Source organism: Leuresthes tenuis, unplaced genomic scaffold, assembly GCF_036924035.1.
Source record: "Leuresthes tenuis unplaced genomic scaffold, fLeuTen1.0.hap1 SCAF_14, whole genome shotgun sequence".
Taxonomy (NCBI): Eukaryota; Metazoa; Chordata; class Actinopteri; order Atheriniformes; family Atherinopsidae; genus Leuresthes; species Leuresthes tenuis.
In genome coordinates this window covers 14,810,167-14,835,303 of record NW_027325368.1, presented here as the reverse complement: position 1 = coordinate 14,835,303, position 25,137 = coordinate 14,810,167, and the positions used below count along the sequence as shown (strand labels likewise).

Genomic DNA, 25,137 nt, shown 5'->3' with positions numbered 1-25,137 from the left:
CATGGTCTCATTGACTGGTGGCTGGATTAATTCCCAACAAACCAAGGGGGGTATTTTCATTACTGATTAATCAGCGGAATATTTACTTGACTAATCATTTAACCATGTCTTCATACGAAATGTCTGTTAAAATAAAAGATGATCTATGCCTCTTAAAATAAAAGATGATCTATCACAATCACTTTATTTATTTGCTTCAAACACAAACAAAAAAGGATTTATAGGTTATTGCGTCTTAGTCGTTGGGGGATCTTTTACAAGAAATAAAGGACTACAAAAATAAATGCCTGCTAAAGCTTAAATCTAATGTAAAATTTGTCACCATTTGAGACACATAGGTAACATATCAACTATGACCAAAGGTCAAGAAATGTATTCATTTGTTGTGTCATTCATTCATCTGTTTATTCATTAATGATCCTTTATTCCAGGTTGAAGTTACTTTTCCAAAGGAAGCCTCTTAGTTCAAACAATTAGTTTGATCATTGATAACCTGTTTTGTATTTATCAAACTTAACTGTTTTAATTTAGGTTATTTCTATCAATCAAATGATTATATTAAAGGCATATTGTCGGATCCTGACCTCACTGAATGGTGGTGCCATCAGTATGTATATATGAGGGGAGACAGAATTTTGTTTAAGGCCCCAATTTGACCAGCAGCAATCTGGTTTGAGGTAATTTATTAAAAATAAATTAGTGAGGCAATTTTGTATCTGTTTCTGGTCATTTTGTTCTTTTTTTTGTGGACACTTTTCTTTTACTAGTGTCCATTTGTTATCCCTTTTATAATTTTGTGATATATTGTGTGTCTTTCTGAGTAAACTTCCCTGACCCCTTGTGCTAAACCAGATTAGAAATTCTTCTAAACTCAGAAACGTCTTTAAAGATTTTAAGGACCTAGTTGTCGTGGAGCTGAAATTTCCATGTTTCTGGCCACATAAAGAAATGCACTATTACTGAGAGAGACCACGTGGCCTATATTACGTTTTTCCGTGTTTTTTTTTTCCATTTCAATATAAAAGAATTCTGAGGCTTGTTCGATCAAATGATTCACGCTCCTCTATCACATGACCAAGGTAACGGCATCAAATTTTAATTTCCCCGGAAGTTACCCATGCGACTCAGAGGCGCACCGGCTTCACCTAGCAGAAACATCGCACTATGGCCTCTTTCTGAGCCTTATCACACGACACTTGTGTACAAACCTAACCGGCAATCCGTCACCATCGACGCCTTGATCATGGACCTCCGGTCCAGAGGCTTATTTCGGGGCAATCGGAGTTGTCAATAGTACTTCTTAAGTACTATATTATTAGATTTTAAGCACCGTCACTTTTGGACGTCCTGGGATTTAAACCGAAGTGACAGTAGTAGCACTCACCCCATCTGCCGGTTAGCTAACTAGCTCGCTAAGCCAATAGCCAAGAAGGGCATCACATTTCGGTTGGAGTAAAGGACAACAAAACGGTAACGCATTAATCAAAAGAAGACTGATCAGAGGCTGTTACCCCGACTTTCCACTTTACAACACTGTCACTACTGGTAACTGGTAAGAATCATACGAACGAACGACGGTAATGCTAGCATTGGCTGCACCCGAGCTGGGCTTCATTCTTGTTACAGGCATGCAGGCTGAACAGGCCCTGCCGGCTGTCATTCCATACAACATGATAGCACGCAAAAATGACCGTACTTTAGAACAAAAAGACAGGTAAAACTACTTTAAAATGAGAGTAACGCTAGTTCCGTAGCTGCTTAAACGTTATGGTCTCCTTAAGAGCTGATTAGCTGAAGTTAACCTGACGTTAGCTGAAATGACAGCTCGTGGCTAATCTTCTCTTGACCACCGTTATCACTAAGTAAACTGTAGTTAGCTTATACGCTAACGCGTTTATGGTTTAAAAGTAAATTGTGTGCTGAAACAGCCTCTTGGTTGTTACCGTCTCGTTTAAATTTTTTATTTTTATCCTCTTTAGCATAATGTGTAATCAAGGTAACGCTGAATGTCAGGTTGATGGTTTAATTTGATCGTGGAGCCTGCTGGGCCTGTAATTAAACACTCCTCATAGCAGAGGGCAGGGCTAAACCGCTAACAGCTAACATTCACCAACAATAGCTTAACGGTAACCTAATCAGTCTGGAGTGAGGCAACGGTATTGCCAGGGACAGTTTAATTCCTGTTTTTGAGTTTTGGGTGTGAACTTGTCGTCCGTTAGCAGTAACTAAAAGTGGGCTCTGTGTACGTTAAGGTTAAATATGGACGCAGCCACGTAGCGTAACTACATAAAATGTCTATGTGGTAGCGGGACACGTAATGTTAGCTGGCTGTTGGCTAGCTATTTCAACTACTTCGGCCGGGAATGCTGCCTTCCGAGCGGGCCAGTAAAGTATATTTTGTCCCATACCTATATTAAGACATAATGCTCTTTTCGTTGAGCTTCTGTCATCTGTAATCCCGCTTTATAAGCCTGTTAGCCATCACTGCGGGTAAAACCATATGGTAGCATTCTGCATTAATACCCTGAAGCATGGCACTAGCTAGCGGCTAGCCACGGTGCTTGTGTCAGCAGGTGGATGCTGTATGACACGTCTGTTAGTAGTGTTCACATTTTCTAAATTGAACGAATCCAGCATATTTTAACAGTTTGAGCATTGACATAACGCTCATTAACTCTGGTGTATAAATTTACAGTTTATTTTGGCGATGATATTAAGTTATTTGCACATGTGGCTAACACAACAAGGGGACATTGAAGGCACTGTTAACACAGTACATGAACTTTGACCTGAGGTATCCATTTTCTTAAACTTGATGAAAACGAGGACAGTCCAAGTAATTTGATAGCAGATGCTTTAAAGGTGAAGTGTGTTTCTAATGTGTTTGTGCCACCCTTTAGGATTTTTTCCCCCCCATTTGTCTTCTTTTGGAAAAATTTTTTTCTCTGCTACTGTTTATATCTATTAATTGGACTGAAAGTTCTGAGTGGAGGACAAACAAGCATGTTATAAAGGGATTTGGGCAAGGAATCTGGGAGGGACACTAATTGAATTCAAGGCTTTTTGTATTAGCTATGCAATATGCAAGTCAACAAGATTGTGGGAGGTGGTGGCGTTATCATAGGCAAAACCACTGACCACACCCTTACTGCTCCCTAAGATGTTTCCACACTAAAGATGTCCGCATACACTGATGTTTCTACCCTCTATGGGATACATGTTATTTAATCAGATCTATTGTACCAGTGTCTTTGGATTTTATTGTTTTTGGGAGGGTGCTCGACAGTAATTTAACCTGACTGAACTGGCATCATGTCTGGTTGATATTAATTGTTGTTATTTTTGACATTTCTCCTTTCTTTCCTCAGTTAGGCTGGCAACACACCGCCACCCTAATGCAGGCCCATAAAAGAACGTGAAATGAACAAGCCACCACAGCCTATAACGGGACCCTCTACTGTCCCAAATCCCTCCCCTTCCCCTGGACTGACACAGGTGAGACCCACTTGCCAGGTAGAATTTAAAGTTGTTTCGGGAGATTCGAGTTTGATTAAAGTTTTCTTCCTTTTCTCCAATCAAGCCTACCTACGGCCCTGGGCAGCCACCTTCTCTTGTTTTTGCCACCCCTCAACCTCCACAAATGAACTCCGCACAACAGCCAAGACAGGTATTGTTCACAGCATGTCCTCCCCGTGAGATTTGGTTCTGCGTTCACTGTTTTACTATCCAGTATGTACGATAGCCTCTACTTTCCTGCTCTTTCACTTAAATTTCTGACAGGGCTTCTTCTGCTGTAATGCTTTTGGCATGAAATGTGTGTATGTGTGTTATAGCCTGTCTTTCTCCTTGAATGTCAGTCTTGACTTCTTCCCTCTCTTCTGCTGTCCCCCAGTTTGCTACAGGGCCCCGTACTTTACACCAACAGGTACTAACTCCCCAAAATCTTCCTTACACTTCCCCTGTCTCTTTAGTGTAATGCATGTTTCCAGACCAACTTGTTGGGAAATAAGAAAAAAGAAAAGGCCGTCGTGTTGGTTAGTAGTTACATTTTCCTGAGGCCCACATGTCATTCTTGAAATCCATTTCTCCGTAGCAGTTTTTCTTATTTTCCTCTAGTTTGAAATACAGACACTGAACCTTTTTTCTTTAATTATCCTGAAACTGCATGTAACCATACCGCCCCCACCCTCCACCGATAAATTGTTTCTATCTTTAAGCGATCGCCCAAAATCAGCTAATCTTTCATATTAGTTTCAATCAGTAATCTCTTATTTTCAAACTAAAATACAATTGAGAATTTAAAAAAAAAAAAAATTTTTTTAGGTCAATCCAAGAATTCTGGTAATAACTTTAAGTGCTCTGCCTCAACAACAATGTAACTTTATTCCATGCCACACATTATCAGATGGTCTCATAAAGCCTTAGTCTCAGTGAGCACATTTACAGGACAATGAAAAATAAATTCATTGCTGTGTTTGTCAGACTCAAACTGGACTTTTAAGATGCACATAAACGTGTTAGTCTGACTGAAATCCTACAAAATTGAAGTTCTCATGCCAGGCTAACACACGCACGCGGGGTTCAGGGACGAATCACTTCCATATACTCAAGGAGATACATATTGGGCTCATATTCCAAAAAAACGCATTTTTGTGAGAACAGTGAAGTATAATTGTATATTATCACAGCTGCATTCCAGATAAAGCTGCTCTCATTTGCATGTTTCTCAGTTTCTTTTTCAGATGGCTAAAAGTGTCAAATTGTGGCTAAAAAGCAGCCGATTACGACCGCCTCAACTTGCAGTCGCTTAAAGCATTTCGAGATTTCGCTCTGCATGTTAAAATCCTACTTTTCTAACCACGTCGTCATGTGACAAAGTTGCTGTTCAGGTAACTTGCAGATAGCGACTGGACACTTTGTCACACGGGCCACTGTGGTGATAAAGGATGGTGGTCCAATTAAATGGTCAGGCCAACTCTTAACTGTAGCTTGACTCATTTATGCGTGTAACTGTACCGCTTGTTTTATCACTGCACAATGACGCCAGGCGGTCCAGGTTAGAATTGGTCCCATGACTCATTGCTTAGTGACTCATAGTGATACTTTACACATAAAGAAGAAAAAATGGAGAGAGCAGTGGCATTTACTCAATTTTGTCACTGCTCTTTTTGAAAGTGCATTTCCACAATGGTAACTTACTTTGTCAGCGTTAGACAAAATTTATTGCTTTGCCTCGTCATTTTAATTCGGGTTTTGTTTTTTTGTTTTTTTTTTCAAATCTTTATTCTAAAATGGCTTTAATCGGTATACTCGGCATGCGTATACGCTTTTATTCTGATCGGTTTGAGTGTAGTTTGAAGTTATAGCAGTTCTCAGTTCTAGTCCAGACCAAAACATAAATTAGCTTTGCTCTTCTTTGCCGGCTTAGTTTGCGCAACTGTTCATACTTGAAATCCTTTCCTCAAGGCAACGATCAAAAACCATTGAATAAAGTCGCTACTTTTGAATGCCTTCTCTGGCTTTTATTAAAAAATATATTTGCAAAGTTTCAAAACGGTGGTGTATGTAAGGATAAATGGACTCATTTTATTCAAGAAGGCCACATACAGCATTGTCTTTACTAATGGAGATTTTTAAATGTTTATGTGTGGGGAGAAAAAAAAAAGGCCCGTGCCAACAAAGTAATCAAACTAGGGTTAATGTTAATCTAACTAAACCTCAAGTGTGAATAAATCCAAAAGCTCCATATTGGTTGGGTGTGTCTCCCATTTGTTTTGAATTGAGGATCATAGATTTGTTTATTTTCTACCACATTTCTCTCCTGTCAGCTTGCATCATCTCTGTCAGCCCCAGCTGTTGACAGGTTTCATCTCAACACTTTGATATGAAAGTAGAATAATCTTTGGTCCGGGAGCATTTCAGCATCCGTTTCTGCATGTGCCTGCGGCTCTTACAGTGATTCTAAAGTCTGACCTTCAGGACTAGAAAAGATCCTCTTTCTATGCAGGCCAGTACAGAGTTGCATGTACGTCTGTGGGTTTTTAGCTCACTGTTCATCGCTGCAGGATACATCACCTCTCATAATCCTCCCTCTTACACTTTATAATCTAAACCTTCCTCATTGTCTCTCGTCTTCATTTTCACCTTAATCTCACTCCCTCTCTTGCTCTCTGCTCATGCGTTGTGCGGCTGAAGGGTGGATACAGAGCACTGCAGGTAACAGCTTTTCTCTTCGTCCCTCTCCTCTTAATTTGGGCTAATCTCAGTGTGGCAGGAAAACTTGAATTTCAGTACAATGTAGACTACATGTTGCCCAAAAGCTGAACTTGATATACTCGCTAGCGGTTGCTGTGACTTCGTTGCTGCCATCTGAGGTTAGGTGTGTGTTTTGTGACTTGCCGCACACACACAAGCACAAATGCTGCAACATTTGAACTAACTGGTCAACAGAACCAATAGTTGAGACAACAAATGCATATACAGAGCAAGTAGTCTGCTCCTGCAATATTTTCTGTTTCAATTTCTCCGTTTTCTCTCCAGAGTTACTATCAGAACCGACCTGCAATGGCCAACAGTGCTCCAAGGGTGCAGGCGGGCAGTGGCCCTCGACCTGTCGGACCTACACATGTCTACCCACCCAGCTCCCAGATGATGATGATCCCCCAGCAGCAGCTGCCTTTCGCTGGCTCTCCTCAGGGCTACTTCATCCCCCCTGGACAGGTTAGCTCACATGAATGATTACAGCTCACACAAAAACTCTTTTGGTGCTCAAAAGAAGTGCAGAGTTCATGCTACTGTAGCCTAAATGTAAAACAGGGCTTCAGACTGACTTCATGCCTTGTGCAGCCTTTTAGGTGCAACCAGATCTTTTCACGTTGTAAGAGTTGCCTTGTTGTCATCTTGCATGCTCATTTGTAGATTTGTAAATGATTTTAAACATGAATAAAGATGGAGGTGAGTGTTTGTACGGCTGAAGTAAAACTTGCAAAAATGTCGTCATTTCAAAACAAAACTTGTAAAGTGTTCAAAGTGCTGGATAAGCCTGACATTTTGAAGACTTTTTATTGATTAGTTTTAATTTAATGTAGGCCCATATAATTCATATTCTTTACCACGAAAGCTGCCAATAAATAGCTCGGGTAAATTCCAAAGAGGCTGAAACTCGTAAACAACTGAATACAGTTCTTGTTGCATTATAACTGACAAAGTACTTTTCATATGGCTGTTAGGCCGCCTTTCATTAGATTTATTTATTGGTCTGACAGACTCATGTTCTTGGCATTGATCAATAGGCACTCATCCGTTTTATCAGACGCATGTACAAGTAGCCTAGAGGTTACTGTTTTAAAAGCACTCCCATTAGCCTCCAAGAATCTCTGCAGCAGGTGAAGACCCGCCTTATCTCTGCCTTTGAAAGGCTTTGACCTTGACATTTTTCCTCTGACTGTGAGTTTTGGGGGGAGAAGGCACACGCTAAGACAGAAATGCACCGTGCAAACAAGTTTAAGGGTTAGTGACATAGATTTTCGGTCATTCTCTGGAGTCCTGTAAAGCCCTTTTTTTTCCACTGCTCAGGAACCTGCTAACACTCGCTCTTGAGTGCAGTGTGGAAATATTTAATTGGGATTCAGTCCTATTTCAACACACGCTACGGTAGTTGCTGTTATTAACTGGCTCCAGCTCGGTGCACACCCTAATTTTCCCTGAAGTTGCTACGATCGGGGCAACAAAAATTAGCTCAACTCACATTTTCTTTGTAGAAATAGAAAGTCCACCAACTGTAATGTCTTAACATGGAGGCCCTGAACAGCAACAACTTTATAGTCTTTTATTTATTAACTGATTTATTTAATCTGTCATCGACACAACTAAAAACTTATTCACTGTCCGGCTTCTTTAGTAGTTGTATCGCATTACTCGTAATTTGTTATTATTTGTATTTTGTTCTTCTGGATGTGGCACAAGTTGGCCTGGGTCACTCACTTATTAGTCACCGTTTTTGTTTCTGCAGTATCGAACCCCATACATGCCTCCCACCCAGCAGTATCCTGTGACCACCGGCACAGGCTTCTACCCAGGAACTAGCCCCGCTGAATACCCTGGTTATGGTAAGAGTTTTCTTTTTTCTTTGTTGTTGTTTACCTGACAGCAGTGATGACCAAGCACAACCACAAACATGATGCCTAACACTAAAACGGTATCACATTTCAAAAGCTTGGACCTCTGGTTTACTCATATCCACATTTTCATATCTTTTGTCCGTAAAGTATCTCTGAATGTGTCGTGGTTTTGCTTGGGTGGTTGTTGTTTTTAATGCTTTTCTGGGTCAGAACACTGCTATATGTGTTGAACTGCCAGTTGCATGTGGTCTGGCTTGATTCTGCTTTGGCCTGTGTTCTCTCTAGCTGCAGTCTCACCTGACACTGCCTTACAGGTTCCATGAAATGACTTTGAGGCTGTCGTTCTGATGCATCGACATATTATTATAGGTGGGATTTGAATTTATTAGGAGTCTAATTTGAATATCAACTAGTTGTGGTGGGGAAATGGACTGTAATGCACTCTTAAGGTGAGAACCATCTTTTGAAAACTAGCATCCAAACTCGACTCGACTCGAGGGCAAGATGATTTAACAAACAAATCTAACCATTTTTTTCAGTAAGCGTTTTTAAAAGCCGAGTACAGTGAAGTCCATCGCTCATTTCATGGGACCTTCTTTAACACCCTGCTTCCTCTGGATCCTCTCATTAACTCATTCTGCATCTGTCTCTTCCTGCCCTCTTTCTTTCTTTCCTCCCTCTCTCGTCCCTCACTCCCCTCCTCTTCCTTGCTGCGTTGGTTCAGAGCCCTCTCTTGCTGCGAGGGAGAGGCGGGGTGGTGGGGGGAGAGGGGGCGGGCGAGAGAATGGCCGTCTCTCTCTCCACGGTGCTCCTCTTACCTCCCAGCGCTACCCCGGTGAGTAGTGTGTGTGCTTGTGTGGTGGTCAGCAGGCTTCAGTGGCAGAAATTTTTTTGTGGCACTTCCTGTCTAATCTCATCCTACTTGTTTTCTTTTTGTGGAAGCACGAACATACGTCCAGACGGTTTGCAACGTGGACCTCGTTTACACAAAACAATGGCGCGTAACTGTCATTTAAAGAACAAATCGAAACGAGCTCACGCAGAAATCTTCATTATGAATATTTTTCTATGCGTTTTGTATATATGTGAAAAATCCTCTTAAACTAATTTGCTTAACTTATTGAGAGTAACTTGTTTTGGAGAACTATGTACAACCTGCAAAGTATCAAGGTGAAACTGAAGTTCATATATCTCGTTTTTTAATGACCAAAAACTTCATTCATCGAGCACAAAAATCTGTTGTGCAAACCTATAATCCCACATGGACTGTAAGAGGCAAAGTAAAGAAGCTAATAGACAGGAACAGAAACACCAAATGTTGACTGAGTTAAAGAAATAAATGCATAATGTTTTTAAGGTCCAGTATTTAAAAAGGAAAAATGAAATAAACTGCAGCGACAGACTGTTCCCGAAGTAAATGTTTCAAGGGGCCTCGCCACTATTTGCTCTCACCAAATAACACCAAAAAGGGGGGGGGGGGGGGGGGGGGGGGATGAGGTATTGGGTGGTAGAGAGACAAAGAAGTGTGTGTTTATCACTTTCAAGAGGAAAATGTGATGATGGCTCAGTCTTGGTTGTTACACAATTTGAACCCAAACCTCACACAGTCAAGTTAAGTATTTAGATCCAAATGAAACTCAAACGTCAAAGCACATCAACTGCCAAATGAATCCGCGGCCCTGTTAATACCTGGCGTTTCTGCGTGTGTCGGGTGATCTCATTATTAGTGGACAGCTCAAAGTGCTTCAGGTCGCAGCTTTGGTGCAGTTTTTCAAACCTACAGCCATGCAGGTCAAACAGTTGGAACTGACCTTCCAGTCACCTTCCAACCCATTGATATAGCAATAGTCCCACAACCCTGTAATTAAACTCTTAGGGTGCGCAGACCTTTGCATTAAAGTGCTTTTACTGCCCACTTGGCCGACAGTCTTATGCAGAATTAATGTATAATAACAGGCATGGGTACCTGTCCTGGTGCAGGACTGAGAACACGTGTTTTGAACGCTAATCAGTTGAGTGGGTCGTCTTTCAGTGAGGCAAAGGATGCATTTTTCTTCACACTGCTAAAGCAGTTTGTTGGTTGTGTCCCAGACTCTACGTGTTTTGAGCCATCAGACTTGGAGCTGACTAATTTTGATCGGATCACAAGACACATGGTCATGTGCAAATAGGGTCTATATGTTTGTAATATATACACATTTACACGCACGCCTTTGGTTTTGTCTTGATTTACACACTTCTTAAATGTTCTGATTGATGACTCTGTAATTGTATGATGGGAGGATTTTTTTTCTATGTGCACAATGTAGAAGTTGCACTTTAAAATGTTTTTACATTACCGTATAACCACATTAGGAATAAGATCTGGTCAAACTGGAATGGATTTATTTTTTAGTTGGTTTTTTTTTTTGTCATTTGAGTAATTTTTTGCTTCATTCCACCTTTTTACAGCAGGAGCATACTATCCAGCTCAACCACAGTACCCCCCATCTGTCCAGCCTCAAAATGTCATAATAAGCGCCGCCCCGCAACAGCAACAAGCCCCGCCTCCTCAGCAACCACCGGCACAGTCACAAGGCCCACCAAAGAGGGAACGCAAACAGGTAGCGTGTCCAAACAAAAGGCTTGTGCACCTCTTGTCTGATGTAAGATACATGAATAGAGAGAAAGTGTACCGTCTGTTCAATGTGGAACATTCCCTTTTACCTGAAAATAACAATAGTATTTGTCATGATGGGCAGCAGATGAACTGCAGATCAGTAGTGGCAGGATGGTTGCACACTGTTTATATCATGTTTAATATTTGTTTAGTGGAAAGCTAACAAATTATTATTTTTTTGTTTGTTTGTGACAGATAAGAATACGAGACCCTAACCAGGGTGGGCGGGATATCACAGAGGAGATCATGTCGGGTGGAAGATCCACCACCACACCGACGCCCCCACAGGTAAAACTATCCTTTTTGGCAGTCCAGTCTGTCTTGACCGCTTTAAAACGTGGAGCAGAATTGGTTGGGATCATATAGATTTTCTTGTTCATGTTGTATGTGTGAAGGAACACGAGGACAGAAAACGGGTTTTGTGTTTAAAACAACAAGGAGAAATTCGGCTTTTTGAAGTTGGAGGAAAAACTGGAAGTTAGGAAAATGGCAATGTTTAAAAAAAAATTTTTAAAGCAAGTGAAGGGACACAATTGAGTCTGAACAAAGCATTCATTGCTGAAAAATCCATTTGTACCTCTTTACATACAACCCCCCCCCCCCCCCCCTGCTTATTTAGAGTGGTTGACATGTTTTTGTGCTCACAGCTCCTAATCGGAACATCTCAAATCGAGCAAATGGGTTTTCTAAAATGAACGATGTAAAGCAAAATAAACAATATTCTCTGATTTTATGAGCTGTTACCAAATTCTGTCAGATATCATGGTACTACTTGGCAACACCAGGCAAAATAAGATCTTTTAAATTACACAGTTATGTGTCACCTTTCTACATAAACAAATGGAACCACTACTCCTCTGATTAAAATCCTAACAAAAATGTAAAAGAATAATCATAAAGTTTGCATTGCAGATATTTTGTAATCCGTGATGTTTGTAGATATTTCTAATTAACATAGAATTTTGATAGTTGCTTTGAAAACCGTTCCAACTACTGCTCTGTGTCTGTAGGCCTCTACAGCGGATACAAGTCCTGCCCAGACCAATGGTGAAGTTGCTCAGCCTGTTGCTGCATCGACAGGAGGAGGTGAGAAGATATTTGCAATTGTGACGTAGTAAATGTGTACGATCGCTGCAAGTTTTCCTTATTGTGCGATTTGCTTCATGTTTCGCACGATCCAGATGAAAGCATGGAGCTCCCTGCTGATGCTGAAACCCCTCCACCTCCTGCTTTAGCAACGCCAGATCCTGTGGTTGAGGCCAAACAGGAAGTGGACAGCCACATAGCTCCGCCTGTTGAGTTGGCTGCTCCAGCTGTAGCTCCTGCTGCTGCTACTGAGATGCCATCTCTGCTAATAAAGGACCAGCAGTCTCCACCTTCCCTCCCTGCAGCAGCAACAGGTACCGCTACTCCTCCTGAGGCAGTAAACACAGTCGGTGCTGATGCTGGTGACACAGTAGACGCCCCCGTCGGACCTTCGGCACCAGTAGCGGCACAAGAGGCACCTACAGAGGAGCCTCAGGCGGCTCCATCTGAGATGGCACCAGTAAAGGATGAAGTGAAAAACGAGGATGTTAAGAAACTGGAAAAGGAGGAGCAAGTGGCCAGTGCTAAGCTGGAGCCTGCAGTTGAAATTGCAGAAACAGTTACTCCTGTTCCCGAGGCAAAAGAAGAAACCGCTGCAAAAGAAGCAAGTGAAGTCTCTCAGTCCCCCACCTCCGTGCAGGAACCTGCTGCTTTAGAGGCCCAGGCTATCTGGTCCCACATCGACGCGAGTGCTGTCCCTGAACCGGAACCCACACCGGTTCTAGCAGCAGAGCCTCCTCTCTCCAATGGTCTTCCTCAGGAGACTGAAGAACTGTCTGAGAGTACGACGGTTTCAGACACTACATCCCATGACAAGCCTGACACTTCTCAATCTCAGGAATCCACACCTGTGGCGAAAAAAGCAACACCAGCCCAAGAGGAGGTGGAGGAAGAGGTAGAGGAAGAGCAGGAAGAAGAGGAGGAGAAGAAAGAGGAGAAGAAAGAGGAAGAGCAGAAAAAGAAAACAGAAGAAGTCCCTCCTCCCTCTGTCAGCTGCCCAGAGGAATCTACTATGCAAGGTACAGTGTGATTATTTCTCACGTGCATTTCAGATTGTCATATAGAGAATGTTGGTTTTATGAGATTTTAATGTAAACAATTTGTGCTTTCTGTGAAGCTGCTATGTCTGTGCCAAAGAAGAAGAAGAACAACATGAAAGAGATCAAGAAGAAGGAAGCCATTGGGGACCTCCTGGATGCCTTCACAGAGGTGCGTTTCTCTTCAGATGCAGAACTACTCAGTTATTCAGGGGCAGTGTTTAAGTAGAAGTTCCATCATTGTCACCGATATTTGTTCTGAAATTTAGTTTAGAAACCGGCATTTTCCACAAGGTAACTTGCAACATTAACATGTTTCTCTTCCTGTTTGCAGGAGCAGGTTGCCAAGTCTGTTCCTGAGCCCTTGCCCACTCAGGCCAGCCCTCCAGCTCCAGTTGAACCTCCTGCTGAACCTCCTGCTGAGGCAGCAGATGAGACCTGGGAGGAGAAAGAGGACAAGCAGAATGCAGAACCAGAAAATCCTAACGGAACACCTGAGCCAACTGAGCAGAAATACCAGTACAATACAATACAAGGTAAGTTATGACCTTGAGAAAGAGTCGGTTGCATAGGTTTTGTGTTTCGATTGAATAATATCGTGGAATGCAAATATTGTGTCTACATTAAAGAGAAAAACAACAACCGGACATATAGGGCAGTTTAACCTTTGAAAATAAAAGACTTGCCGTTCGTTTATATTAAACGGGGAGAAAAGCGATCATTACTGCTCATTTTTACACCACTATTGTGGGCTTGGCATGCTAATATGAATTGTTATGGCAAAATGACATGATCTTGTGTGGAAAGTGTGACTCGAAGAACTTAATTGAAATACCCCAATTGATTTGTCATTTCTCGCTTGTATGGCAAATACTGCACATGCACCGCGGCTCTTTTCGTGATTTGTCACAGGCATTTCTGATTGAGGCCAGAAGAACTGTCTTTTGCAAGGACAGGGATGAATCAAAGATGGAAGCAAGCTGGGCTTGCTGAGGTGTAGCGGGAGGAGGGGTTCTTGGAAGGGTCTTTAGGTTTGAGCGGGACGTGCCTGCTGTGGTATCAGTTTTATTCCACAATCCTGGAACCACAAATAAGTCTGCATTGAGACTGTTGTGTACCATTTGTTGGCCGAACCACACTTTCCTGAGGGAAACGCAGTGCTTGAGAAGGAGCGTAAGCCTGAATATTTGACTTTAGAGAGCTGGGTTAAGCTCTCAATGTCCCTGTGTTGGCTAGCAGCAGTGGTATGAATGAGTGGAATGACGCATACCTCTGTTGGCCCGGATGTAGCCATCTCGATACATTTTCACTGAACTTGCATTCAACATTAGGTCATGGTTCTCATTAAAGCTGTTCAGATTTCATGCTAACTCCATGTTGTGCATGCTATTTGTTCAGGAAAATTATTTCATGATACAGATTCGGAGAGAAATGGAATTGTACATAAAGATCGTCAATTTGCAATTTCATTGTTCTCTATACCATGAAATGATTCTGTTATTTAATTTCAAAATGTCTGTACACTCAGGTTTGTGTGCAATAGGGTTTTTGACAAGTCACAGTGCAATTGTTTGTATCAAAGAACGTGGTCCCCCCCCCCGTTTCTGACAAGTAGCCTGCAGCGTGTTCCGTGATTACAGACACCCATCATTCAGTGTCTGCTCTCCCTAATGGGCTTTTCTGTCTTGTGTTTTCATTTTTCTGTGACAAATTATCAGAAATTATACATGTTTTTTTTTTTTTTTTTGCTCTGTGGCAGCCCGTAAAAGAGTAACACTGACAACACCGGCATCGTTCTGAAACTCTTCAGAGCTGTGGTACAAGAGCAGTAGGGTACTCTGAAAGCCTTCTCGAGGTGTATAGTATTTCTTCTTTAGGTGGCAGAATACTGGGAAAAACAATTCTATATGGACACTCGGCATAAGAGTATAAAGTTTGATACCCAACTCGTAGTCTAAGGATACATTTAATCTGTTGTGCTGACACATCTCATGTTGACGTTCCTCAGAACAATGGAAGCCGATAAACGCAGAGGAGAAGAAACAGTACGACAGGGAATTTCTGCTCGGCTTCCAGTTTAGAAGCGCCAGTATGCACAAACCTGAGGGCCTGCCTGTCATCAGCGACGTTGTCTTGGACAAAGTAGGTGATGTTTAGTTTTCTTGAAATGAAAAAATAAAGTGCCTAATTAGCATAACTGTTATATTTTTCATGTTTTGGCAGAACATATGTTTGTTTTTTATTTTATTTTTATTTTGTGTGAACATCTGCAATTTTCCTTCTTGCAGGTAAACAAGACTCCACTCCGGCCTGCTGACACAACGCGTATGATGAATGTTGGGCCTGATTTTACTCCCTCATATTTGGGGAATCTTGGGAGCAGATCAGTGGGAGGACCACGAGGCCCGGTTAGTTAATTTGTCCATCTATCCATTTTCATACGCTTATCTGAGGTCGGGTTGCGGAGGCAACAGGTCCAGGCTAGAAACCCAGGCATCCCTCTCCCCAGTAACACTTTCCAGCTCCTTCTGGGGGATCCCGAGGCGAAAAACAGGCCAGAAGGGGCATATCGTCCCTCCGGCGAGTCCTGGGTCTGCCCCGGGCCGTCCTCCCAGTAGGATGTGCCCCGAAAACCTCCAAAGGGAGGCGACCAGGAGTCATCCTAACCAGATGCCCGAACTACCTCAGCTGACTCCTTTCCATGCAGATGAGCAGTGGCTCTACTCTGACTCCCCCCCCCCCGAATGTCTGAGCTCGTCACCCTATCTCTAAGGTTGACCCTAACTCCAAAGGAAACCCATTTCAGCCGCTTTTATCCACGATTTCATTCTTCCGGTTCAGCTCCCTCTTTCCCACAACAGACCAGACCAGTGCAGCAGAGTCAAACGCACTGTAAACAAATTCGATTTCGAGCCAAGAATGCGGACGCAGCTCTTGTTTTGGTTATACAGGGACCGGATAGCTTGTTAAAGGGCCTCCAGTACCACCACCAGTATAACCACAGGGTTAATTTGTCTCTAAGAAAAAGTCCTTATTTATAGAAATGCTTTGCCTGTTGTCATAAACATCGGTATTAATACAAGTTTTCCTTTTTCACAATTATTTTTTTTTAATTATGCATCTTGTCTCATACTTTTTTAGCCCTCTGGGCCACGGCGCTCCCAGCAAGGCCAGCGCAAAGAGCCCAGGAAAATTATCAACAGCATGTCCCTGAACGACGATGTGCAGCTCAACAAGGCCGAGAAAGCCTGGAAGCCCACCGTGAAGAAGTCTACTCGCGGACGTCCCGCAGAAGAGCCTGAAGGAGACGACTCTGACGAGGGCAAGACTAAAGAGTTGTTCAAGCGTCTGCGCAGCATCTTGAACAAGCTGACCCCGCAGAAGTTTCAGGAGCTGATGAAACAGGTGTCTGAGCTGACAATCGATACAGAGGAGAGGCTGAAGGGAGCCATTGACCTCATCTTCGAGAAGGCCATCTCAGAGCCCAACTTCTCAGTGGCTTACGCCAACATGTGCCGCTGCCTTATGGGGGTAAGTTGTGTTGTTCTTAAGTAGTCTGCTCTAATGACGACTTCTGTTTTGTGCCACTGAATACTTATGATGGTGTTGAGGAGCTGAAGGCGCACACTTGGATTTGGACGTGTACATTTTATATTGGGTTTTTGCACCATATGTATATTGTTGTATTATAAAATGCTCAAAGGTGATTTAAAGTGTTTGTCCTCCAGCTGAAAGTCCCCAGCCCAGACAAGCCAGGAAATTTTGTGAACTTCCGTAAGTTGCTGCTCAATCGCTGCCAGAAAGAGTTTGAGAAAGACCAGGATGATGATGAGATCTTTGAGAAAAAGCAGAAGGAGATGGAGGCTTCCAAAGATGTAAGAAATATATGAACTTTTGTTGTTTATCCAATCCGTAAAAAACAAAAGTGCTTTTTTTTACTGACACGGTTCGTTCTTTCTAAAAAACACCCTCCTGTATCTGCCATCAGGAAGAGGAGCGAGAGCGATTGAGGGTGGAGCTGGAGGACTCCAGAGACCAGGCCCGACGGCGCTCACTGGGTAACATCAAGTTCATCGGCGAACTCTTCAAGCTGAAGATGCTGACAGAAGCCATCATGCACGACTGTGTAGTGAAACTACTGAAGAACCACGATGAAGAGTCTCTCGAGTGTCTCTGCAGACTTCTCTCCACCATTGGCAAAGACCTGGACTTCGAGAAGGCCAAGGTAAGCCAGGGATGTTTACCGTCTGCGCATAAATTAGTCTCCAGTGATGACTTTTGTCTTAGTGCCACGTGTCTGGGCCACTGATTATTAGTGATGGGTTTGAGGTACTGAGGAGACGGCTGCATGCATCGTATTTCTCTTGCCTGCATAGGCATTCATTTCGTAACCATAGCACTTAAACGGCGCTCTTCTTTATCAGCCTCGTATGGATCAGTATTTCAACCAGATGGACAAGATCATCAAAGAGAGAAAGACGTCATCCAGAATCCGCTTCATGCTGCAGGATGTCTTGGACCTCAGAAAGGTAAATGATTCAACCACAGCAATGTGTGGCGATAAAGAGATGATAACATTTGTTTTATGGTAGTGGTGAGTATACGAGATAAGACATTTTTATATAGTTGGAATGTTGCCGATATGAAACGGATGGTGATGGGTTGTCTTATTCGTCTCCTGTCTCTGATATTCAGTGTAACTGGGTGCCTCGCAGAGGAGACCAGGGTCCTAAAACCATTGACCAGATTCACAAGGAGGCGGAGTTGGAGGAGCACAGAGAACACATTAAAGTCCAGCAGCAGCTCCTCTCAAAGAAAGACGGCGGCGGCGGTGGTGGTGGTGGTGGAGGTGGAGGAGGAGGAGGAGGAGGAGGAGGAGGAGGCGGCAGGATGGGAGGAAACATGGGGGGCCGAGGTCCTCACACACCGGGAGGGGGCCGGGTTAGCGTGCCTCAGGACGAGGGCTGGAACACAGTGCCCATCTCAAAGAATCGGCCCATCGACACTACTCGCATTAGCAAGATCACAAAGGTACTGCAAAACGTGGTTCTGGGAAATGTACAGCTGAATTTAGCAGTTCAAGCCCCGAATTCAGTTCCAGAGTTTGACAACATTCTGTTTAATTAACTTACACAATATTCACAGTTCAAAGGTCTTTAGTATGAAGTCATTTGTTTATTAATGTAACTGTTCTGTCTCTCTTTAGACGGGTGCTCCGGACTTCAACAATCAGCTGCTAGCTCCCGGGGGAAAAGGCATGTGGGGTAGCTGGGGAAAAGGCAGCAGTGGAGGAAGTGGAGCTAAAACAACAAGTGGAGAGCAGGGTAAAGTACTTCTGTTTAAATGGCATTGTGTGTTTGTGTTGTGTTTGTTTAGGGAGGTTCTAAATGCACCTTGTCTCCTCTTTTAAGACTCTGGACGTCCAGCTACCAGCACTCTCAACCGCTTCTCAGCCCTGCAGCAGTCTGGCTCCATGTTGTCGTCTGATCGCAGAGTTCCTCAGAGGTACTCGGAAGAAATGGAAAAACTTCCCTGAAATTTACTGCCACTTTATTTGCTGCCTCACAGTGAGGCAGTTACCGCCCTTGGGATTTATTTAAGCATGCTTATTTATTGTTTAAGCTCAGAATGAATTCAGTTAAATGTAAGCCTCAATTCTTGGAAATGTACATGGTGTGTATTAGTTTTTAATAGCACAATTCTCCCTGAAAAACTTTTAGATCGAGCTCCAGTCGTGAACGTGGTGGCGACAGAGACAGGAGTGAACGCGACAGGGATCGGTTCGACAGATTTGCTCGCAGCGAAGGTCAGGATGGAAGCCAAATCACCAAGAGAAGCTACAGCAGAGAGTCACAGGAGCGCGGCGGGAGGAGCGGAGACAGCCGGGCCTCAACCGAACCTATGCGTCGTGTCGCCAGCATGACCGACAATAGAGACCGAGGAAGCCGGGACAGAGGAAGCCGGGACCGAGGTAGCCGGGACACAGGAAGCAGAGACAGAGGAAGCAGGGACAGGCGTCCAAGCAGAGACCTCACAGGTATGAAAGCTTAAGAACAAAGTAAAGGTTAAAAATGGATGAAATTAAGGAAAGATGTTAATTGGATGAATAGTTATGTTGGTTATTAAGTTGTAATTTGCATGTTCATCTCTTTGCTCTGCAGTTAAGCGTGAGAGCGCTCCCACTCCTCCTCCTTCGCTTCCTAAACCTGCCTTGTCTGAAGAGGAGGTTGAGAAGAAGTCACACGCCATTATTGAAGAATACCTCCACATTAATGATGTGAAGGTACAAAGCTGGTGTGATGCATGTCAGTTCCATTCAAATGTGTTTTCACGGCCAGGTCTTACACCACTGACGCCGCTTGTTTGTTCTTCTGGCTCTGCAGGAAGCGTTGCAGTGTGTGGCAGAGCTCAATAGTGCCTCGCTGCTCTATGTTTTCGTGCGGAACGGCGTGGAGTCGACTCTCGAACGCAGCACCATTGCCCGGGAGCACATGGGCCTGTTGCTGCACCAGCTTGTAAAGGCAGGGACATTGCCCACAGAACAGTACTACAAAGGGTGAGCATTTAACAAGTAGAAACAACGTGTCTGAACACATTTTTTTGTGCAAAAGCTTCATAAGAGACTCCTTCTGTGTGTCCTGTTGCAGGCTACAAGAAATCCTCGAGGCAGCGGAGGACATGGCCATAGATATACCTCACATCTGGCTCTACCTTGCTGAACTCATTACCCCCATTCTCCACGAGGGAGGCATCCCTATGGGATCGCTCTTCAGGTGAGTTATTGAGTAAAACTGACTAGATCAGCCTAAAGAGGGAAAGTCTCTTGGATTGAGCTCATAACCGAACCATCACTGTCGCCTTTTACAATAACTGTCTGTCCATGTACTCTGTGGTTGCGTAGAATTGAGCAAGATGTTGTTATTATTCTACTCGAATACCTTTATGATGCTGGCCTTTGTATCTCTTTTACCTGCCTGAGCAGGATTGACCAACACACTGTTCCAGTCTGCTCTTTTTGAAAGAAATTTCAAGTTTAGGACAATTATTGGGGCCCAAAAGCTAGCTGTTAAAAGCAGTCATAACCTGATACTGTTATATTCATGTCCTCAATTAATGTGGGTCAACTTCAATCAGTAACGTTATACAATACGCCTGTGGCTATTTGCCATATCTTCATACAAACGTTAAAGAAGCACACTATCGAGATGCAGTCGCTGAAAGGTAATTGAACGTCATTGCCAATTCTGTTCGAAAAGTTCATCCTGTTGTTTTGCCTCGAGTGCAACTGCGGTTTTACCAACTGAATGGAAACTAGAGAAAGCTTAACTCGGTGCAATTATCTCTTCAGGGAGATCTCGAAGCCTCTTGTGCCTCTGGGGATGGCGGGTGTGCTGCTGGCACAGATCCTCAAGTTGCTCTGCAAAGGAATGGTAGGCACATGAAAGTGAAAACTGAAGTTATTCACTTTACTCTTTTGCACATTTAAAACGTTATAAAACTAAATTGAGGTATTTATTTCTTTATTCTTTTTGGTTTACCCCTGTCAGACTGCTAAGAAGGTCGGGTCTTTGTGGAAAGAAGCTGGGTTGAATTGGAATGACTTCTTGCCCAAGGATGAGGACGTCAACAAGTTTGTCACTGATCAGGTACGTGGGAGACTTTCAGATTTTAGACCTCAAAAACACTCGTGTCAATAAAAAAAAAGTCACTGGGCGAGAGGCGGGGCACAAACTGGGCAGGCCGCATGTTTTTGGGCAGTGGGAGGAAGCCGGAGCACCCGGAGAGAACCCACATACACACGGGAGAACATGCAGACTCCACACAGAGAGGCTACTGATATTATGATTTTTATTTTAAAAAAACAAGTAACTGAAGGTTTTTTCTACTCTGATGCATGTTGTTGTTGACACATCTGCACTTGTAGCATTTTAAAAGAACATTAGATCTTTAGTCTTGTATGCAGTGAGGGATTTAGGCGAGCTGACACTGAATGGTTGTTTAAAACATTTTATTGTGACAAAGAAGCGATTTAATTGTATGTAATGTAATTGTATGGATATAACTTTTTATCAGAGCTGTAGTGTGCTTAGACGATCCTTGTATCAACATGAAGAACGAATGTTGCGTTTAGTTTGTTTCTCTCGTCTCCAAGTAACCAAAAACGGGTTCTGCAGGTTTGTATGAAAATAACTGGCAGGAAGGTTGTTGGGGATTGTCTTCAGGCTTGTTTGTGTGCTGCATGTAATTCAGAAAGTGGAGTTCACAACTGGAGAGGAGATGGAGTCTAAAGAAGCCGGGGACAAGACAGTCCTCAGTGGGGAGGAGCTCAGCAAACAACTGGACAGACTCCACCAGGACAAGGCCAACAACCAGCGGATCAGAGACTGGATTGAGGTGCGAGACGCTTTCTGTCGCTGCTTGTATTCAGACTCAAGCACTTCCTTTTTGTAAGAAATGTCCTGTCAAGCAGTTTTCCAGTCAGCCGATTAATCATTTGGGGATAGGCAGCAGATGTTTTATTCCTTTTTTATTTTTATCTATTTTTTTTAATTCACAGACATAATCTTTTGCAGTAATACCTACTTGGGTATATTAAGAATTTGAAGGACAGATAAAGTTAAAAAAAAACAGGTTACTTCAGTGGTTGATTTGGCTTTAAAAATACTGACTTCAAATTTCTTTCAAACAAATTGCAAGTATGAAATCTCACGCTGCTCGGGTGCTGGACACCCCCCCTCCCCGTCTTTGTTAGCGCTTGAAAAGCCCACTTTTGTACTGACACTTAAATTTTGCATGGACCTCTTCTTGCTGGCTGCGCCGCACAACCACGAGAGACCTTTCACACCTATCTACAGCAGGCTTCATCAGCAAGGCTGAAACTGCTGGCAGAGCTTTTTTTCTCCCTTATTTTATACAACCATTTATGTGGCATTTACAGGAAAGCTAACCTCTAACTTACTCACAGAGAGCAATTCTCTTCTGCCTTATTGATTATTCAGTTGGTAATTGATACAATTATTAATGGCCGTTAATTGTCAGTGTCCCTGCTCCATCCAGTCTGTTGTTTTGGGGTTTTTTTCCCATTCAGTATTATGAGTGTAGGATTATTTCACATTCCCTCCCCAACAATGTTTGACCTGTTTTTTTTTTGTTTTTGTTTTTTTTTTCAGGCTAATTTGGACGAGCAGCAGGCGGCTTCCAACCAGTTTGTACGAGCACTGATGACATCGGTGTGCCAGTCAGCCATCATATGTAAGTATGACTAATGCAGCATGGTGCATTTATCCTACGTTTGTGTGTTGTTAGCCGCCGCTTGCAGAGATGAGGGTTTTGTCCCGATTTGTCAGGGTTTTTTTTTGTTTGTTTCCCCATTTTTCTAAGCTTGTGTGTTTAACTTCTTGTTTCAGGCGACAACCCGTACAAAGTGGATGTGCAGCAGATCAACCAGAGGGCCAGTCTGCTGCAGCGATACCTGTGTGACGAGCAGAAAGAGCTGCAGGCCCTTTACGCCCTTCAGGCTCTCATGGTGCACATGGAGCAGCCTGCAAGTGAGTGTCCTGTTTTTAAGAAAGAAAAAAAAAAAAGTCAAACTTGGATAGAAGATTAGCGGCAAGAGCTCGAGTCATTGTTCTGCTGGAGCTCACTCTACAAACACTGCTTTGGGAAAAATCCTTTATTTTGTCCTAGATGTGTCCTTCACCAGCACTTCCAACACAAAGCACAAACTAGGCGGAATGAGTGAGCGCTTTCTTGTAATCTTGATTGTTCTCCCTCCTGCAGTAAACTGCGGCTGAGGTTCAATTTGCTGAAGCAGGGCCAGGAGGGTTTTTTTTTTTTTTTTTTTAATCGTGTCAATGTAAAAAAAATCAATAGGTGACCTCTGCACTCTCTTTGCAGACCTGCTGCGGATGTTTTTCGATGCCCTGTACGACGAGGACGTAATTAAAGAGGAGGCCTTCTACAAATGGGAATCGAGCAAAGACCCTGCAGAGCAAACAGGCAAAGGTGTGGCCTTGAAATCAGTCACAGCCTTCTTCACCTGGCTCCGCGAGGCCGAGGAGGAGTCCGATAAGGACTGAGGGAATGATGAGAAAGCAGCCACCCCCACCCCCCCCTTTGTCGAGGAGGGGCTCTGCAGACAGCCGTGGAGAGTTACGGACAATATTGCCAGAGGGGCAGACTCAAATCAATCCTCAATGAGGATAAATCTTTATTTTTTTTTCTTTTCTTTGAGGGATGGACTCAGAAAACAATCATTTCTCTCTTCTCTCCTTCTCCCGCTTCCTCATTCCCCCTCCTGCTTTACACTGCAAGTGTCCTCATCGAATAAACTTGAAAACGAATTGAGTAGGACTGCTTGTCAATGAGGTGTGAAGTATCCCTCGTCACTACGAAACTTTTCTTCTTTTTTTTTTTTTGTTTTTGGTCACAGTAACACAGGCTGCTTTTTTCATTATTCTAGACAATTCTAATACCTAACATCCTATCTGACCTGCAGGAAGAAAACCGCAGGACGTGTGGTGTAGTGGGTGCCCCCATTCGTGGGTGTCATCGTGCGATAATGTGTGTTCAGTCCAAACACGGCTCTTCTGTCTTTGTCCTTTCCTGGAGTGTGCAGCATGACTGAAGTGTGTTTCTAATACTGATGCAGCGGGCGAAATGTTCGTAGACGAAATGTACATGAACTAATCTTAATTTGACAATGGAGTTTTTAAAAAGCAAAGGTTGTCTATTTTTTTCTTCCTGTTTTCCTATCATGACCTTCAAGAGGACAGATGTTGACTTTGACTGCTGGAGGACGGTCTTAATGCTTCCTCTAAGCCATCCTCTCCCATCCCCAGTAGTGAACCACACTGACTAACTCTTCATCTTTACCTCTTCTGTACTTAAACCTGAGCTGTTGTAGAGGACACTTATTGACCCAATCACAGTTGAAACTTGAAATCTACAGGAAAAAAAAAAATTGACTTGATGAAATATATATACAGTGGAGGGGGGGAGAAAAAGGAAAATAAAAAAAACAAAAAAAAAATACAACGCAGAAGTGATCCGAAAGCCTTTTCTACTTTAAGTGGAAACTCATTTCAGGACCATTCTGTAAATATATAATAACAATAATAATAAATTTTTTTTTTTTTTTTTTTCTTCAGTTTTATTTTTCAGAAACAATACATTTCTGATGTAATTGCAGTGTTTCCTTTTCCAACAGAAACCGCAGTTGTCCGGATGCAGAGAGGCGCTTTAGATGATACATTGATTATTAGTTTTATTTGAATTTTGTAAATATTTTTTTTCTTCCTTTTTTTTTTTCTTCTTTTGCTCTCTTTATTTAAGAAATTATTGACATCTTTTGCATCGGAAACTGGAAATATAAGGTAATGGAACATTGCAAATAAAGGACTTATTAAGTTGCTGAGCCGACTTTTGTGTCTGAAACGTGGTGAAATGCGTCTGTGGTCTCTGATGCTCACCGGGTTCTGGGCCGTAATGGGCAAACGTGGGAGGTTCATGTGAAGGTTCATTCACTGCGATAAAAAGTGAAAAGGCAGTTGTGGGTCCCTGATTTCCGCCTGCCGTCTTGCGTTTTGTACATGCCTGCCTTCAGTCTGCACAAGTCACACTGACTTCATTCTTTTATATTGTTAGAATATGAACTTCGTGTTCAGTGTGTGCTTGGTTCCTAGAATCATGAGACCTTAGATTGGATTCAAAAGCCAAAATATATTGCATTTACAGTAATCTTATAAATCAAGAACCACATGATCATCTGTCTGTGCCTCTGCAGGTTTATGTGTTGCTAACAAGCAAGCTGCCAGATATGAGTATGATGAACGCGTGCTGGAATTAAGCATTAAGGAGACATAAGGTTGTTTTTTGCCAACTGCTGTGAGGCATCCACATAGATGCTGAGCAGAATGACATAGTTGTGATCGTACAAGTAATGTCCTCGGAACAGCGTATAGGATAACTGAGTCGTGCATGAATAAGCACTGGAAAAATGTTTCATTTTATTTTCTTTTTTTTTATGCGCACACAATGAGGCGCGTTTTGGCCGATTTATGGAACGCCACAGATGCTTTCAGGTGCAGCGAGGTTGCGCGGTTTGTCTGTGCTCTGCTTTATGTGCTTTCATTCTTATGTCCTGTCTGAATGCCAACGCAAAACTGGACAAGTAAGGACTAATTGTCGTGACAGCAACGACTTATGGATGTTTTCTTGGAAGGCTGCTGGAAAT

At 42.9% G+C, this 25,137-nt stretch overlaps 1 protein-coding gene and 2 non-coding genes across 4 annotated transcripts; all 3 read left to right on the top strand.

Annotated features, from left to right (window-relative positions):
* Positions 1–1,108: 1,108 nt before the first annotated feature.
* eif4g1a (eukaryotic translation initiation factor 4 gamma, 1a) lies at positions 1,109–24,313 on the top strand. Of its 2 annotated transcripts, XM_072363981.1 has the most exons (31): positions 1,109–1,552; positions 3,369–3,495; positions 3,581–3,667; positions 6,541–6,720; positions 8,012–8,108; positions 10,572–10,723; positions 10,975–11,067; positions 11,790–11,865; positions 11,961–12,748; positions 12,785–12,884; positions 12,983–13,074; positions 13,237–13,438; positions 14,911–15,044; positions 15,191–15,310; positions 16,044–16,433; positions 16,631–16,777; positions 16,891–17,127; positions 17,327–17,431; positions 17,598–17,933; positions 18,109–18,226; positions 18,314–18,407; positions 18,623–18,939; positions 19,064–19,185; positions 19,286–19,458; positions 19,550–19,675; positions 20,251–20,332; positions 20,450–20,548; positions 21,153–21,296; positions 22,073–22,154; positions 22,310–22,450; positions 22,800–24,313. In XM_072363981.1, the coding sequence occupies exons 2-31, from the start codon at positions 3,421–3,423 to the stop codon at positions 22,979–22,981; spliced, it is 5,091 nt and encodes a 1,696-aa protein (XP_072220082.1). In that variant the 5' UTR covers positions 1,109–1,552; positions 3,369–3,420; the 3' UTR covers positions 22,982–24,313. The 2 variants fall into 2 exon arrangements, with proteins under 2 accessions (XP_072220082.1, XP_072220081.1); XM_072363980.1 differs by having other exon boundaries at positions 11,961–12,884.
* LOC140269558 (small nucleolar RNA SNORD66) lies at positions 16,462–16,524 on the top strand. Its single transcript, XR_011907655.1, has one exon. It is a non-coding gene; the product is annotated as a small nucleolar RNA SNORD66 (small nucleolar RNA).
* Positions 17,166–17,242, top strand: LOC140269557 (small nucleolar RNA SNORD66). The gene has a single exon (XR_011907654.1). It is a non-coding gene; the product is annotated as a small nucleolar RNA SNORD66 (small nucleolar RNA).
* Positions 24,314–25,137: the final 824 nt, after the last annotated feature.

Coding starts and splice junctions, on each gene's coding strand:
- eif4g1a (XM_072363980.1), top strand. CDS start 3,421: ATGAACAAGCCACCACAGCCTATAACGGGACCCTCTACTGTCCCAAAT. Junction 3,496..3,580: donor CTTCCCCTGGACTGACACAG/GTGAGACCCACT, acceptor TCTCCAATCAAG/CCTACCTACGGCCCTGGGCA. Junction 20,549..21,152: donor ACAAGTTTGTCACTGATCAG/GTACGTGGGAGA, acceptor CATGTAATTCAG/AAAGTGGAGTTCACAACTGG.